Source organism: Monodelphis domestica, chromosome 5 (assembly GCF_027887165.1).
Source record: "Monodelphis domestica isolate mMonDom1 chromosome 5, mMonDom1.pri, whole genome shotgun sequence".
In the NCBI taxonomy this organism is placed as follows: Eukaryota; Metazoa; Chordata; class Mammalia; order Didelphimorphia; family Didelphidae; genus Monodelphis; species Monodelphis domestica.
This window is the reverse complement of record NC_077231.1, coordinates 191,916,114-191,930,864: the sequence shown is the minus strand read 5'-3', so window position 1 is coordinate 191,930,864 and position 14,751 is coordinate 191,916,114. Positions and strand designations below refer to the sequence as shown.

Below are 14,751 nucleotides of genomic sequence, written 5' to 3'. Positions count from 1 at the left end.
TTGAGGGGGAAGAAATATGAAGTGTATTCTCTTCTGTGCCCCTTCCCTTTCTAGTTCCCTGAACCTCTCCCCAACTTTGTCTCACCCTCTCCTCTCCACCCCATCTCTCTGTCTCTGTCTGTTTCTGTCTGTCTCTCCCTCTCTTTGCCTCTGTCTGTCTCCCCCTCCTTATCTCTGTCTCTCTCTTTCCCTCTCTTTGCCTGTCTCTGTCTCCCTCTTCTATCTCCCTTTGTCTCTATCTGTCTCTCCCTCTCTTCACCCCATCTCTCTGTCTCTGTCTGTTTCTTTCTGTCTCTCCCTCTCTTTGTCTCTGTCTGTCTCTCTTTTACCTCTCCTTGTCTCTGTCTCTCCCTCTCCTCCCCACCGCATCTCTCTGTGTCTCTGTGTTTCTGTCTCTCTCCCTCTCTTTGTCTGTCTCTTTCTCAAACACACAGAGTTCTAATTCTGGCTGTTGCTTCCTAGGCAGCTTCCTCCTAGCCTCCTGCCTCAAGACCTGTTAGCATCCTCACCAGGTGCTCTGACTCAAACCAATATATGTTGATGAACCCCCCCTCCCTCCTCTGCTTCTATTAAGCACAGCCATATGGGGAAGATTAAGCAGCGGCTCACATGACTTACCATGATATAAGAGGCATTGATGTAATCTGTGCCTTCCCCTGTCAGTGAGGAGATGCCAACCCTCGACCTTTCCACTGTAACAAAGAATGTTCATTGTGAACTAATATGCTGATGGAGCAATTTCAATTATTCTGATCATTTTTAAGTGAGGATGCCTTCAGCAAATAAGTGTTTTGAACATCTCACCTGTTTTTTCTTCTTTCAAAAAGGGCTACAAGTATTCAACATTCCTTTATTTAAGAAAATATTTTCCCCAATTACATATAAGATAATTTTTAACATTCACTTTTTTAAAATTTGAGTTCCAAATTTCATTATTCCTTTTTTACAAATGCTGGAATATTCTACCTCAGCATAACCTTGCAAAGGCACATGGATTCTAATGGGCGCTAAAATTCTCCATCTAACTATAATCCACACAGTGTATAGGAATCTTCAGATAAAGCAAGTTTGATTGACTGTTGAACATGCATAATAAGCCTACCAGGAATGATGGATGAAGTTCTGTTCTTCTCCCTATTACATTGTTTCAGGGCTGTAGAATAATCACACTGCTGTATATTAGATTGACTCAGAAGCTGAAAAAAATGAAGAAAAAGAAAAAAATAGGATTGGTAGATATAAGCAACTGAATAAAACATCAAACTATTAACCCATTTGGCTTGTCCTTGATGAGTATATCCAATTTTAATGGATAACCTGAGCTAATTCCTTGCTTCAGAACCACCCCATGTAGAGCAGAAAGAAGCAGAACACCCAGGCTCCCATTTGAGTTCCTTGAGTGGAGAATATCTCTCCATGGCCCCCATACTCTATGCGATTTTGATAATGTTGGTTCTTCCCCTCTGCTCTCACCCCACATTCTAGTATGAAAATCAGTTAAATGCTATTAAATTTATCACACTTTGAATTTGAAATTGTTCTATGAAACAGACCAGATGACTTAGTTTAGTTTTACTTCATTGCTTAGAATTAAAGAGGTAAAATAGAATAGAGTCAGATGATTTGATTTTAAACACTGATTTCTGTTATTTATAGAACTTTGAAGAACTTTCCTGAGCTCTCTTGGTCTCAGTTTCATTATTTGCAAAATTGCAAAAAAAAAAATTAATGTAAAAAACGAACAAAGAATTTTTTCTCTAAGGACTGGTCTAGTACTTATTCCCATGAATCAGGGACCTTGAAGCCATTAGAGAGGGAACTGAGGCCTAGAGAGTAATAGTGATTTGCCTACATAGCTAGTGAAGTGTTAGAGGTAGAATTTGAAACCTGTACTTCCTTGATGCTGAGTCTGTGACTCAGTCGGTGTTTACTAGTTAGCTGCTAGGTATGGTGCCATGCCCTGGAAGTCAAAGTCCAGCCCTGTATCAATCACCATCACGGAACCTCATTTTCTAATATAGTTGTTTGTAAATCTGGAATTTTCCTTTGCAAGTTTCCACGTTCCATCAGGGCAAAGAACATGCTCTATCTCTAGTCTATAGCTCTCTCAGCACCTAGCAGAGTCTACTTACAGTGGAGGCTTAGTAAATGACTATTGAACTTAATATGATTGAGTTTCTGATGAATCTTCCAAGATGTTCTTGTGCCTTGGGACTATATGAGAAATGAGAAAGGCTTCCAGGCAGATAGTGCCAAAAGGCTGGACAACGAAATTGCATCCAAATCCATCTCCATCCCCTTGCCTCCCAACCTGTCCTTTTGTTTCTTAAAGGGGAAGCTTGCAAAGTTTCCTGGAATGAAACTATGTATATCGATAACACCTAATACATTCATTTTCTGAATGCTTGCTTCCTTTACTGGCTTCTGGAAGAACCTGGGGGTGCAGTCAAGTTTGCTTCCCAGCACTCTGTGTTGTGACAGGGTGGGAGGTGGAAGTCTGGGTCTGAAGAAGCGATTATTCAGGGGAGACTGATTCTAGACACTGTTTTGAGTCATTCTCTCCATGGGATGTATAGATTTTTCTTCCTAAGAGGAGCATGAATAGCAGTGGCCTTAGCTCTTATCCTAAGTGGTCTGGTTCTTTCAGAAGTAAAGAGTACTTGTAAAGTTGGTAAGACAAGTTACTTTCATTCCAGCTATTCTTCTCTGTGCCTCCCTTTCCTGGACTGACTTGGCATTTTATACAAGCCTGCCTAGGGTTTCTGAGAAGAACTTTTATCTCATACAAAAAAAGTTCAGAATCTCCTTGAAATTGCCCCTGCTTCTCTGTTCTAAGTTTAGAATGAGAGTGGTTAAAAACACAAAGCTGGCCTGCCAATGATACTAGTCCATGCTGGTGGCCTTGGAGACTAGAATGGTAGGAGACAAGAAGATGGCAATTTTTTTTCTTTTGATAATTGGGTGTCTACAAGTACTTACCTTGAATTGTTTCTCAAGTCTCGTCTTCCCGGCTGGTCCAGGAATGAGGAGAGAGTTGACATAGGCATGCATATGACTGTCCAGAACCTCTGTTTCTTTACTAAGTATGGCCTCAACCAGTGCATCATGAATGAAGACATACTGCTCCTGGCAAAACAATGCAAAGTTCCATCATCTTATTTTCTCCTTGTACTTCCACAGTGTACTTCATCTTTGGAGGACAAAGGCTTTATAATATTTTTTTTTAAGAGTTGAAAAATGAAACTTCACAAGATCTCTGGTAGAAAGTTAAGATACAGGACATGGAAAAGACAGGAGAGAATATTATCTATTCTTTATTTTTTTTCTTTTTTTCCTACTCTTTTCATGCCATAAGTGGACCAAAAACAATGCCCTCTCCACTTTTTTCCCCTTTCTTTCCAGGACCATCTAAAGTCCTACTTCTTCTAGGCAACCTTCCATCAGTTCTGAAGTTCTTCTCATTGTTCATTACCTTGTTTTAGCTCTGGAAGAAGAATTTTATAGTTTCTTCTGCACACTTTAACATTGAACATTTTAGCCCAGCTTGTAAAGTTCACTAGCTGTTTTCTGCAGTTCGTTTTTTCTAATGTCACCTAATTGGATACTAATCTGTTTGAGGGCAAAAACTTGATGGTTTTTTTTGTATTACCCATAGCATCCAGCACAGAACTGAGAACAATGTAATGATAACAGTTAATAGAGAGGATTTTAAGTGCTACTAATTACGTTAGATATATTATCATATCCATAATAGTCCTATAACATTAAGCACTACAAGTATCATCTCTGTTCTATTTTATTATTACTTTTGTATATGTGTTTTACTTTAAAAATTTTAAAGCATAGAGACATTTAAAAAAATATCTTTTGCAAATTTGCTTCATCCTCTTTCTCCCCATCCATTTAGAAGGCAAAAAAACAAACAAACAAACAAACAACAACAACAACAACAAAACTGGAAACTGGAGAAAATGACACCTGTTAAAATCTGTTTTGAAGATGAGATAATGGATACAGAAAAGTTGGGTAACTTGACCATGTCACATGTGTCAGAGGTAGGATTTGAATCCAGGTTCCTCCTGACTCAAGATCCAGTGATCTTTCCATTATATGTACAGTAAAAATGAAGATTCACAAAATAATAAGTGGGAACACTGATTTTTTGGAAGGAAGGAGGGGTTTGGACCTGAGATTTCATCAGTATTGAAAATTCTTGGTTTGAAAATTCCTTCCACCAACAAAAGTTACTAACTTGTTCAAAATTATAGTCTTAGAGCACGGATTGGGGAACAGACAAATTAAAATGACTTTAATGTTCAAACTGCTTATACAATGTCAGAGACAGAACTTAATTACACATCTTTACTTGAAAGGTCAGTTCTAATTCCATTATTTCATGAAGGCGCTCAGGAGAGAATATAACATGTAAAAAATAGTCAGCAATCTACAAAGACTTGTTAACTATTTTATTAAAGTGACATGTGGATTTCTATAGAAAAACTTAGAGTTGTAGTATATATTATTCTATTTCCTTCCCATTCTATTTCTCAGGCAATTCCCTTAAAGAAGAAAAACTATTCATACCGATTTCCTGTACTTTTTATCTTCTCATTCTCATCTTTTTTTTTTAAACCCATTATGTTTGTGTTAGAATCAATACTAGATATCAGTTCTAAGATAAAAGACTAGTAAGGGCAAGGCAATGGGGATTAAGTGACTTGACCAGGGTCACAGAGCTAGGAAGTATCTGAGGCCAGATTTGAACCTAGGACCTCCCAAGTCCGAGTCTCATTCTTTATCCATTGAGTCACCTATTTGCCCCTCATTCTATTCTAGATCCTCTGTAATTTGACTTCTGAACTGATCACTCAATTCAAAATATTCTTTCCCAAACTACCAACAGTCTCCAAATGGCCAAATCTAATGAATTTTTTTTAATCCTCACCCTTTGGTCCTCATGCATCTGACACTGTTGAGCATCCTCATCTCTTAGATCCTCTTTCCTGTCTGGGTTTCTCTCAACTGATTCACTTCTCAGTTTCTTTGTCTAGGTCATCATTCATGCCACCATCATGAAATGTGGTTATACTCCAAGGCTATACCTAGGCCCTCTTCTCTTTTTTTCTCCATATTCTCTCACCTGATGAATTCATCAACGTTTGTGTGTTCGACAATCATTTCTATGCCTGTACATATAACCCTTTTCTTCCTTCCTGTATTACCAGTGATCTATGGGTCACCCTAAATAGAATATCTAGAACTAAACTTGTCCAAAACAGAATTAATTGATTATCTTTTCCCATCCTTCTACAAAATTTTCATATTTCTTTCAGGCTTGCAACTTTAGTGTCATTCTGCCTCATTCTAAAAATTCAGCCAGATGCTAAATCTTCGTATTCTATCTTCATTCAATACATCACTATTGAATGCATTCAATTCATCACTATGGGAAAAAGTATTTATTAAGCAGCTGTGGCTCAGTGCTTAAGCGTGCTGAAGAGTATAAACATTTTAGGCATGGTAGACAACTAGTACAAAGTGTGAAAGGAGTGGTATGTATGAAGAAGAATCAATGTGTCTATACTGTAGAATGTGGGGATTGGGAGTTATGTGTAAAAAATGTTAAAAAAGATGAAAAGGACGTAGTGTCTGGGTTATGAATAAGCTTAAATACCAAATAGATAAGTCTCTATCTGATTATATAGATAATAGGTTTAACTGAGTTGAGGGGAAAGGGGACCTGATCAGACCTTATCCTTTAGGGAGAATTGCCTTGGTAGTCAAGTCAAAGATTGTAGTGAGGAGAGACTTAAAACACTGAGACCAAATGGAATTTGGCTTCAATACTCCAGACAATCACCAGAGGTGATTGGGATCTGATATAAGGTCAGTGATGTGTGCATGAAAAGTCAGGGAAATGCTTCCCAACGTTCACAGCTTCCACCTTTGGCCCTGCCCTTCTCGGCTTTTGTCCTTAGCCCGTGGGCTTTTTGTATCCCCTTGGACAAGACCCCCGAGACCCATCTCTCAGCTTCCCTTGACCTCCACCCTGATCTCAAACTTTCTCTAGTGTAGCATTCAGACCACTTCCCCTGGGTAAGACCCAACCAATTGCCTCCTGGCTTCTGCGGCTTCTAGGACATCACATCCTCTTTTCCTTCTCAATGATCTCATTTTCAAACAAACTACCTCCCATGCATTCAGTCATCAACAATATGCAGATGATTCCGAGATCTGTATATAGAGCCCTGGTTTCTCTCCTGTATTCCAATCCCATATTACCACCTGCTTTAGACAACATACTGGAGCATTTCAGATTCAGCTTGTCTAAATAATTCTCTTTCGTCCAAAGCCCTCTCTTCTTCTGAACTTTCCTATTACTGTTAAGGGCCCTACCATCTTCCCAGGAGCACAGGCTTACAAGCTCTATGTTATCCTCAATTCCTTACGTTCACTGACCCTATAGAGCCAACCTGATAGTGTTCTTTCCATCTTTGTGACATCTGTCATATATGTTCCTTTCCCTCACACTGACAACATTCTATTGGACCTCATTAGCTCTAGCCTTTTCATTGATTACCCTGTCTGCCTCAAGGCTCTTCTTACCCCAGTTGCCAAAATGATTAAAAAAAAAACGATTACTGGGGGCATCTGGGTAGCTAAGTGGATTGAGAGCCAGGCCTAGAGATGGGAGGTCCTAGGTTCAAATGTGACCCCAGACACTTCCCAGCTGTGTGACCCTGGGCAAGTCACTCAACCCCCATTGCCTAGCCCTTACCACTCTTCTGCCTTGGAACCAATACATAGTATTGATTCTAAGATGGAAAGTAAGGGTTTAAAAATAAATTAAAAAAACCCTTACCACCTTCTGTCTTAGAATTAATATTATGTATTGGTTCTAAGGCAGAAGAGCAGTAAGGGTTAGGCAATGGGGGTTAAGTGACTTGTCCAGGTTCACATGGCTAGTGAGTGTCTGAGGCCAAATTGGAACCTAGGACCTCCCATCTCTAAGCCTGGCTCTCAATCCACTCAGCCACCCAGCTGCCCCCCAAAATGCTTTTCTTAAAGCATAGGTCTTATCATGTTACCCCACTACTTAGCAAATTCCAATGACTCACTATTACCTCTAAGATCAAATAGGGATTCTCCTATTTCTCCTGTCAAGTTCTTCATAGCCCAGTTCCTTCCTACCTTTCCAGTCTTACACTTTACTTATTTCCATTCACTCTATGATCTAGCTAACTTGGAACACTTGTTCCTTTTGGGATATCCCATCCTTCATTTATGTGCTCATATAATGAATGCTTTCTCTCTTCACTTCCAACTCAGTTTTTCTTGCTTCCTTCTAGGTTCTTTGGCTAAATCCTACCTTCTACAAGAAGCCTGGCCCTATTAGTCTCTTTCCCTCTAAGAGTATTTCCAAACTAGTCTGCTTATATCGTTATACACAGTTATTTACATGTTGCTTCTTCCAGTGTCATTTCCTTTACCAACAGGGGAGTGTTTTTACCTTTCTCGAGATGCCCAGTGCTTAGCAGAGAGCCTGCATATTTTGTTGTTTTTGTTCGGTCGTGTCCAACTCTTCATGAGTTTTCCTGGCAAAGACACTGGAGTGGTTTGCCATTTCCTTCTCCAGTGGATCCTTTTGTAAGGCAGCCAAAGGTTAAGTGAGTTGCCAATACATATATATGTATGTGTGTGTTATATGTACATATACATATGTGTGATTATATGGAGTGTATATATATATATTTAGATACACATATACACATAGATTTTCTCCCCCTTTAGGGCAGTGATTGATTATTTTGCTTTAGTCTTTATACACCCAGTACTGCACATGGTACTCCTACACTTAATAAATGCCTGGTTGATTGATATAAGTCAAAAGGTTGGTCTTCTGTTCCATTTGATGAATTAAAACCATAGTGTCCATTACTATTTAAAAACAAACCTTGACTTTCCATCTTAGAATCAATACTGTATATTGGTTCCAAGGCAGAAGAATAGCAAGGGCTACGCAAGGGGGTTATGTGACTTGCCCAGGGTCACACAGCTAGGAAGTATTTAACGTCACATTTGAACCTAGGACCTTCCATCTCTAGGCCTGGCTCTCAATCCACTGAGCCACTTACCTGTTCCCACCATTACTACTTTTTTTAAAGTTGACCCATTTAGCCTTAAAATTGAGACTTACAAGAAAATCCATTGAGTAGACCCAGGTTTGAATCTCAACTGTCATTAACTAGCTGCATGACATTGTCAAATCACTTAACTTCTTTGGGATTTAACAATCAACAAAGATTTATTCAGTGGCTCTTATGTATTATGCTTTAATTTCACCAGCTGGAAAAACAATGTTGTTGATTAGATGACTTCAAAGAGTGTTTCCATTTCTAAACATCTAAGAAATTGGAGGCACACAGGAGGTATGATGGATGGAGTACTGGACCCAGAGTAGGAATATCCAAGCTCCAATCTGGTCTTTGGTATAAGCTATGTGACCCTGGGTGAGTCAGAACCTCTCTCAGCCTCAGCTTCCTCATCTGTAAAATGTAGATAATAACAGCACATACCTCCCAGGGCTATTGTGAGTATAAAATGAGATAATATAGGTTAAGTGCCTCGTAAACCTCAAAGTACAATATTAATATAGCTATTATTAGTATTAAAAGAATTCAGATGAGTTGGCAATAAAACTTCTCATCGTTTCTCTTAGACTTTAAACCAGAAATGTAAATAGATTAGTCTTTCCCACCCCCTTAAATTCAAATTCATTGTAATTTAGAAATGAAAGAAGTGAGGGGAGAGAAAATTCACTAGCTTGGTTCTGTGCCCCATTATCAGTCAGGAAGCATGTAACCTAATGAAGAGAGCACTGAGTTTAGAATCAGAAAATCTAGCCTCAGATACATTGTTGTTGGGTTTTTTCCAATTTCTCCTTCTCCACACAACCTAAGGCAAGTCACTTCATGTCTCTGGGCCATATAAGTTTCCTTATATGTAAAATGAGGTGAGACTAGAAAATCCCTAAGATTCCTTCAAGCTCTAAATTCGATGATATATTGAATCTGTTTTAGGATCTGGAAAGAAAGCCTGTTGAGCCATAATAGTATGCTGTTCTTTGAATGATGATCCAAGTTGGTAAACCATTGGTAGGGTGTATACTTTGAGCTCTTGTTTCCATCAAAGGCAGTGAATTTGTGCTGATCCTCCTTCACCCTTAATGGAGTCTAAGAGATGGCTGGTTACCACAGACACGAGAACGAAATCAAATATAACTCATTTAGTGTTGTACTCTACCCAAATGAGTTAAGCACATTGACTCTCATTCTATTGCTGCTGTTGTTCTATTGTTCAGTCATGCCTGACTCTATGTGACCCCATGGACCATAGCAGCCCAGTACTATTCATGGAGTTTTCTTGGCAAAGATACAGATTGGTTTGTTATTTCCTTCTCCAGTAGATTAAGGCAAACAGAGATACAGTAACTTGCCCAAAATCACACAGCTAGTGTTTGAGGCCAAATTTGAACTCAGGTCTTCCTGACTCCAGGTCCAGTGCTATACCCATCCATTGAGCCATCTAGCTGCCTCTGATTCTGGAATACAGCAACACAAATCTCATACCAGATTAAATCAATGGCTTGTCTAGTCTTGCATTCCCTCTCTGACAATGCCAAAATTATATAGAGAGATATTTATATTTTCTTTAGTCACAATGTGTAGTTTAGTAGAAAAAGTCATCAACGGTCAGGCTATCTGGGTTTGAATGCTGGTTTTTCCAGCAGCTAGCTAGGTGACCCTGGGCAAGTCACATCACTCCTGCAACCTTCAACTTTCTCATCTGTAACATGGCAACAATAATGCAATTTTTTCTTTCCCTTGTAGAGTTGTTATAAAAAGTCCTTTGTAACCCTTAAAGCAAAATATGAATGTAAGCCATTACTCAGAAGCACTGAGAGTACCCTTTCTTACCTCAGTCTGTACCAAGTAGTTTCTTTGGGAGCGAATGTGTTTTAAGAATCCAAATATGTTGACGGTTCCTTCGTGTTGGATTTGTTGCAACATGCTGTCTAACACAATGTATGTGCCTGTTCTTCCAACCCCAGCACTGGAGGGGACACAAGAACAAAGGAGCACTTCAGAGAGAAGCATGGCAAATGAATTTAAAGATAGGTCACTATTGGGCTGAAACGAGATGAATCACAGGATTGACTTAGCTATCCACTATCAAAAAAGATTTAGCAATAGGGACAAGGTTTCCACATCCAAAGGAGCTCCTTAGTATATTTATACTGAGATAGTTCTTTGAATATTTCTGCAGGGTTTTTTTTTCCCTTCTAAAGGAAACCTGATTCTATTTATCATGGTGGATTTTTTTTCTTTTAATATACTTAGAGAAAATAAAAGCTTTAGGCTCATGTGATACTGCTTTGGTTCCAAGAAGAAAAGGCCCATGTGTCAATATTACCAGGCAGATACGGTTGTGAAGGTTTCAGTATTAATAAAGCGTGGAATTTCATAAGCTTTTTTACTGAAAAATGTCATTTCAGAAAGATCTCTGAAAATAAAGCCGAACTCCAGTCATTTCTAAAGGACCATTATCTATTGACTCCTTCAGAACCGCTGCCAGAGGGACAGATTTATAGGAAAGGCTTCTTTTCAAATGCTCCCAAGAGGATGAAGTGCCAGAGTGGAAAATCAGCACCTGTTCATACACAATAGCCTACTACTTCTCTATTGCTCCGAAACAATCCCTGACCTTCAGAGCTATTTTTCAGGCATTTTTCTGAGTTTCTTCAGCCTACCTATCATCAGACCATCAGATTAAAGAGATCAAATAGTTCTCTCAAACTTTTTTTCTGAGGCCTTTCCTGAGATCAGAAATCATAAATAGCTAAGTCATGGTTCAAAAGGAAATCGTCACTGCCTTATGAAATACCAGTATCTGCTCATCAAAAATAGCACAAAGCCTGGGTCTTAATGTTTGCAGCCATGAAACAGCAACTGAAAAAATAAGCACAGAGTACCAAAAAGATGTATTTTTGTCTTCTTGCAAAGATAGTATTCTAGGTATTCAGAAAGCAAAGATTTCTGAAATAAAGGTTCTCTGGGAAAAAAAAAATGAAGCTGATTTAGAAAGCCAGAAAAAGCAATATGATCTATTGGAAAGAACTATTGCAAAGGAGTAGGAAACTCTGGGGTGTAGCTTGGCCAGCTCATGCTCTTCTATGCCTCAGTTTCTCCATGGGTAAAATAAAGGTGATCCTTAGACTATACTACTCCTTAAAAGATTAGAAAATATCGCATATTTTGTTAACACTTTTGCTCTGAGCAGAGTGGCTTACACATGTCAGCCATTCAACAATTTCACTAAAATATTGAAAAAGAATTTGTTAAGAGTCTAGCAAGACAATGGGCTAAGCACTGGGGAAATAAGGATAAAAATGAAATTGTTCTTGTTCTTCTTAAACACTTACTTTCCATTTTATTTTTAAGAGCAAGAAGAGCCAGACAATGGGAGTTAAGTAACTTGCCCTGGGTCACAAAGCTTGGAAGTGTCTGAGACAAGATTTGAACCCAGGTCCTCTTGACTCCAGGTTTGTCACTCTTCATTTATGTTACCTAGCTGCCCCTGTTCCTACTTTCAAGGCATTTGCTTTGTAAGTAGTATAACAGGAACATAGGGAAAGAAATGCCACAGATGCTTTAAGCATATTTAAAAAATAAAAACAAAAAACCCAAGTCTGTGTGTAGGAGGAGAACACTGACCCCTAGGAGTATCAGGAAAGGCTGTTCATAGGGGGTGGCACCTGAGCTAAACCTTGAAAGCAGATAGTAAGTATTGTAAAAGACAGATTTGCTAAAGGAAAACATTTCAGATAAGTAGGACAATCTGTGCAAGGACACAATGAGGCAAGAGATTGGATGGTAAACTAGGGGGACAATAAATAAGCCAGTCTGCCTAGAAATGTGGGATGTCTAAAGAAAGTAAAATTAACTAAGCTTTGAAAAATAAGCTAAAGTCAGATGGGATGGGTTTTAACTGTTATTCTCTGCCCACCTCCCTTAAAAAAAAGAAGTTCAGAATTTAGCCTGGAGTAATAAAAAGCCCCTGACCCTTCTTGAGCAGGAGACTGGCAGGGTTAGATTTGCTTTGAATGAATGAGTGAATAATATTATGCTTAATAGAGTCATGAAGACAAACTAAAGAAGAATGAATTAATATATATGAAATTATTAAAACATTATAAAAAGCATATTAAAAGTTTCATCTTATCGTAAGAGAACAAAAGTCTGACTTCCAGCAACAGATGATAAAATATAGATGTTATCTCCCTATAGAGAAATAGCACAATCTATCTATGTGTCTGTCTATCTATCCATCCACCCAAGCATCTATCATCTTACCTGCTCTGTTTCTGACTTATGCCAGTTTGCCCTACCTTAGGCAGCTTCCTGCTCTTGGATTTGGCACAGACACCCAACATCCTTCAGCCCACTGTAGCTCAGAATTTCTGAACCCAACTACTAGCCTCAGTCTCTAGTCGCCAAGATTACAGGCAAGTCATACTACATGTGCTGATAATGGGAATTTAAGAGAGAATCTATTTTTGTGTACTTCACTGAATGTAGACCACTGACATTTGAGTAAAACTTTGTTGAAGCTATTCCTTTCTTATGAAACATAAGCAATCCTATCTTTTCAGAATAAGCCATTTTGACTGCTTTTAAAACTTACCTACAGTGGACAGCAACAGGTCCCACTGCATGACGTTTAGCATGTGATGCCTTCCGTACAAATGTAAGCACCGGCAAAGTGTACTCTGGGACCCCCATGTCAGGCCATTGAGTATAATGATACTGTGTAACCACACGGCCACTTGGTCTTCCTTTTTGGGAACCCTGAAGAAATAAAAAATAATCACAGATACAAAGTTCTCCAACCAATTCCTTACTTATCCCAAAGAGTTCCAACGTTCTTTCTAGAAAACTCACACTATTTCTCTTCATATATTTGATGAGTTGATTTTTTACTAACCCTACATATCCAAGTTCAAAAAACTCATAATGAAATCATCAGGTATTAAAGTATTAAATTCATCATAAAAATGTACCTACACTGCCAGGGTAATTCCTTTATGAGGTTTAGACATTTCTTTTGAATCGAGGAGGAAATAATATGATTGTTTGAACTAGCAAATTAGCCATGTTCCTGGAAGTTTTAAATAGTCCTGGAGAAATTTTCAGATTCAAGGATGGGAAATAACACAAGATAGAAGCTGCCTCTGGAGCAGGCAGGTGGTCCACCTTGGCCATGCATCTTTGGAGGAGAATTATTCAACTATGAAGAGACAACTGAAAAAAAACAAACCCATAGATACAGAGTGACAGTTATCTAAGAGAGGAAATAACTTGAAAGAGTGTAACCTTTAACAATAGAGAAGAGTTGTGTTCTGGAACAGGACAGATTCTGAGATCCCACATGAGAAATCTGCCCAGTAAAGATATTATTTTACTCAAAGGAATGTCTGTTATCACTCTATTGAGAGAGAAAGTACATCTGGATCCTACAGCAGCACAATTGTGAATTGTCTTGGCCACATGAGTTCCTTCTATACGAGTCCCTCTACCATTGTGTTCTCAGTTTGAATCTTTTCTTCCTAGGGACCCTGTGTTTTTGTGGAATAGTGTGTTAAGATTTATATAGAGGGATGTTTTATAACTGTTTTTGCTCTGGCAACTTAGTAAATACTTTTGCTAAGAGCTAATTGTGTCTACAGGCTGATTGTTAATGGTAAGCATATTGGTAGGGGCACACAGAGGCTGAGCAGCCTAAGAACTGGGGACCCAACAAATGGGAGTGTAAGCTAGAGAGGGTGATATATATATATATAGATAGATAGATATATCTATATATTCTGTTATCTTTTTAAAATTAACTATTCAAATGATCTCCTAAACCTGTTCTACACTCTCTGCATTTGCTTACACAATCTCTAGGTACAGAATGCTTTTCTTATCACCAGTCCTCATTTCTACCCCTTGAAATTTCTCTCATTTACGGTCCTGTTCCTCTTTCATTCAAGCTCCTACTTCCTCTGCGACATTTTCCCCTAATTCACCCCAGTAGGATACATCGTTTTCCCTCTTTGTATCTCTCACACCACTACTGGATTCTTCTGGGTGTCTTTCATTGTCCCTTTTTGTATTACATTACCTGCATTTGTGTACATTTTATCTCTTCTAAGTACAACCACAATAGCTAGCATTTCTGTAGCACTTCGGTGTTGACAAGGGACCTTTCACTTTCACTTATTCAAATTTTATATTACTTGAATCTTCCCTTCTGTGAGGTAGGTGCTCTCATTATCCCCATTTTATAGATGCGGAAACTGAAGCTTCGCCAGTCACACAGCTGGTAATTATCTGAGGCAGCATCTAAACTCTTCCTGGTCTTCCTGACTCAAAGTCCCATGTTTATCCATTATCCCATCTACTAACCGAAGCGCTTATACATTCCCCGAGTTATTTTGCATCTAGTACCTACAGGATGTCTCCACAAAGTGGAGACTTAAGGAAGGTCTGTTGGATGGATTTCACTGGAGCTTTGTGTAAATAATCCGATTTGGAACCAGACCAGAGAGATGTTTTCTGCAGTTTCCTCCCCTACATTCTTTCAAGCTCCATTCTTTTGGGCTAGATACTGGGATTAGGTTGGAATTCTCAGCTGTGATCAGCACTTCCT

At 38.8% G+C, this 14,751-nt stretch overlaps 1 protein-coding gene across 4 annotated transcripts in view; it reads right to left on the bottom strand.

Annotated features, from left to right (window-relative positions):
- The window catches only part of PTPRZ1 (protein tyrosine phosphatase receptor type Z1), a 243,673-nt gene that overhangs the window by 15,075 nt on the left and 213,847 nt on the right, over positions 1 to 14,751 (bottom strand). For all 4 annotated transcript variants that reach the window (XM_056799637.1, XM_056799634.1, XM_056799636.1 and 1 more), the window contains 5 exons: positions 12,745 to 12,908; positions 9,978 to 10,113; positions 2,980 to 3,126; positions 1,103 to 1,196; positions 619 to 692 (listed from right to left, as the gene is read on the bottom strand). In XM_056799637.1, the coding sequence (XP_056655615.1) occupies positions 619 to 692; positions 1,103 to 1,196; positions 2,980 to 3,126; positions 9,978 to 10,113; positions 12,745 to 12,908 (615 nt within the window). The remainder of the gene's footprint in view (positions 1 to 618; positions 693 to 1,102; positions 1,197 to 2,979; positions 3,127 to 9,977; positions 10,114 to 12,744; positions 12,909 to 14,751) is intronic.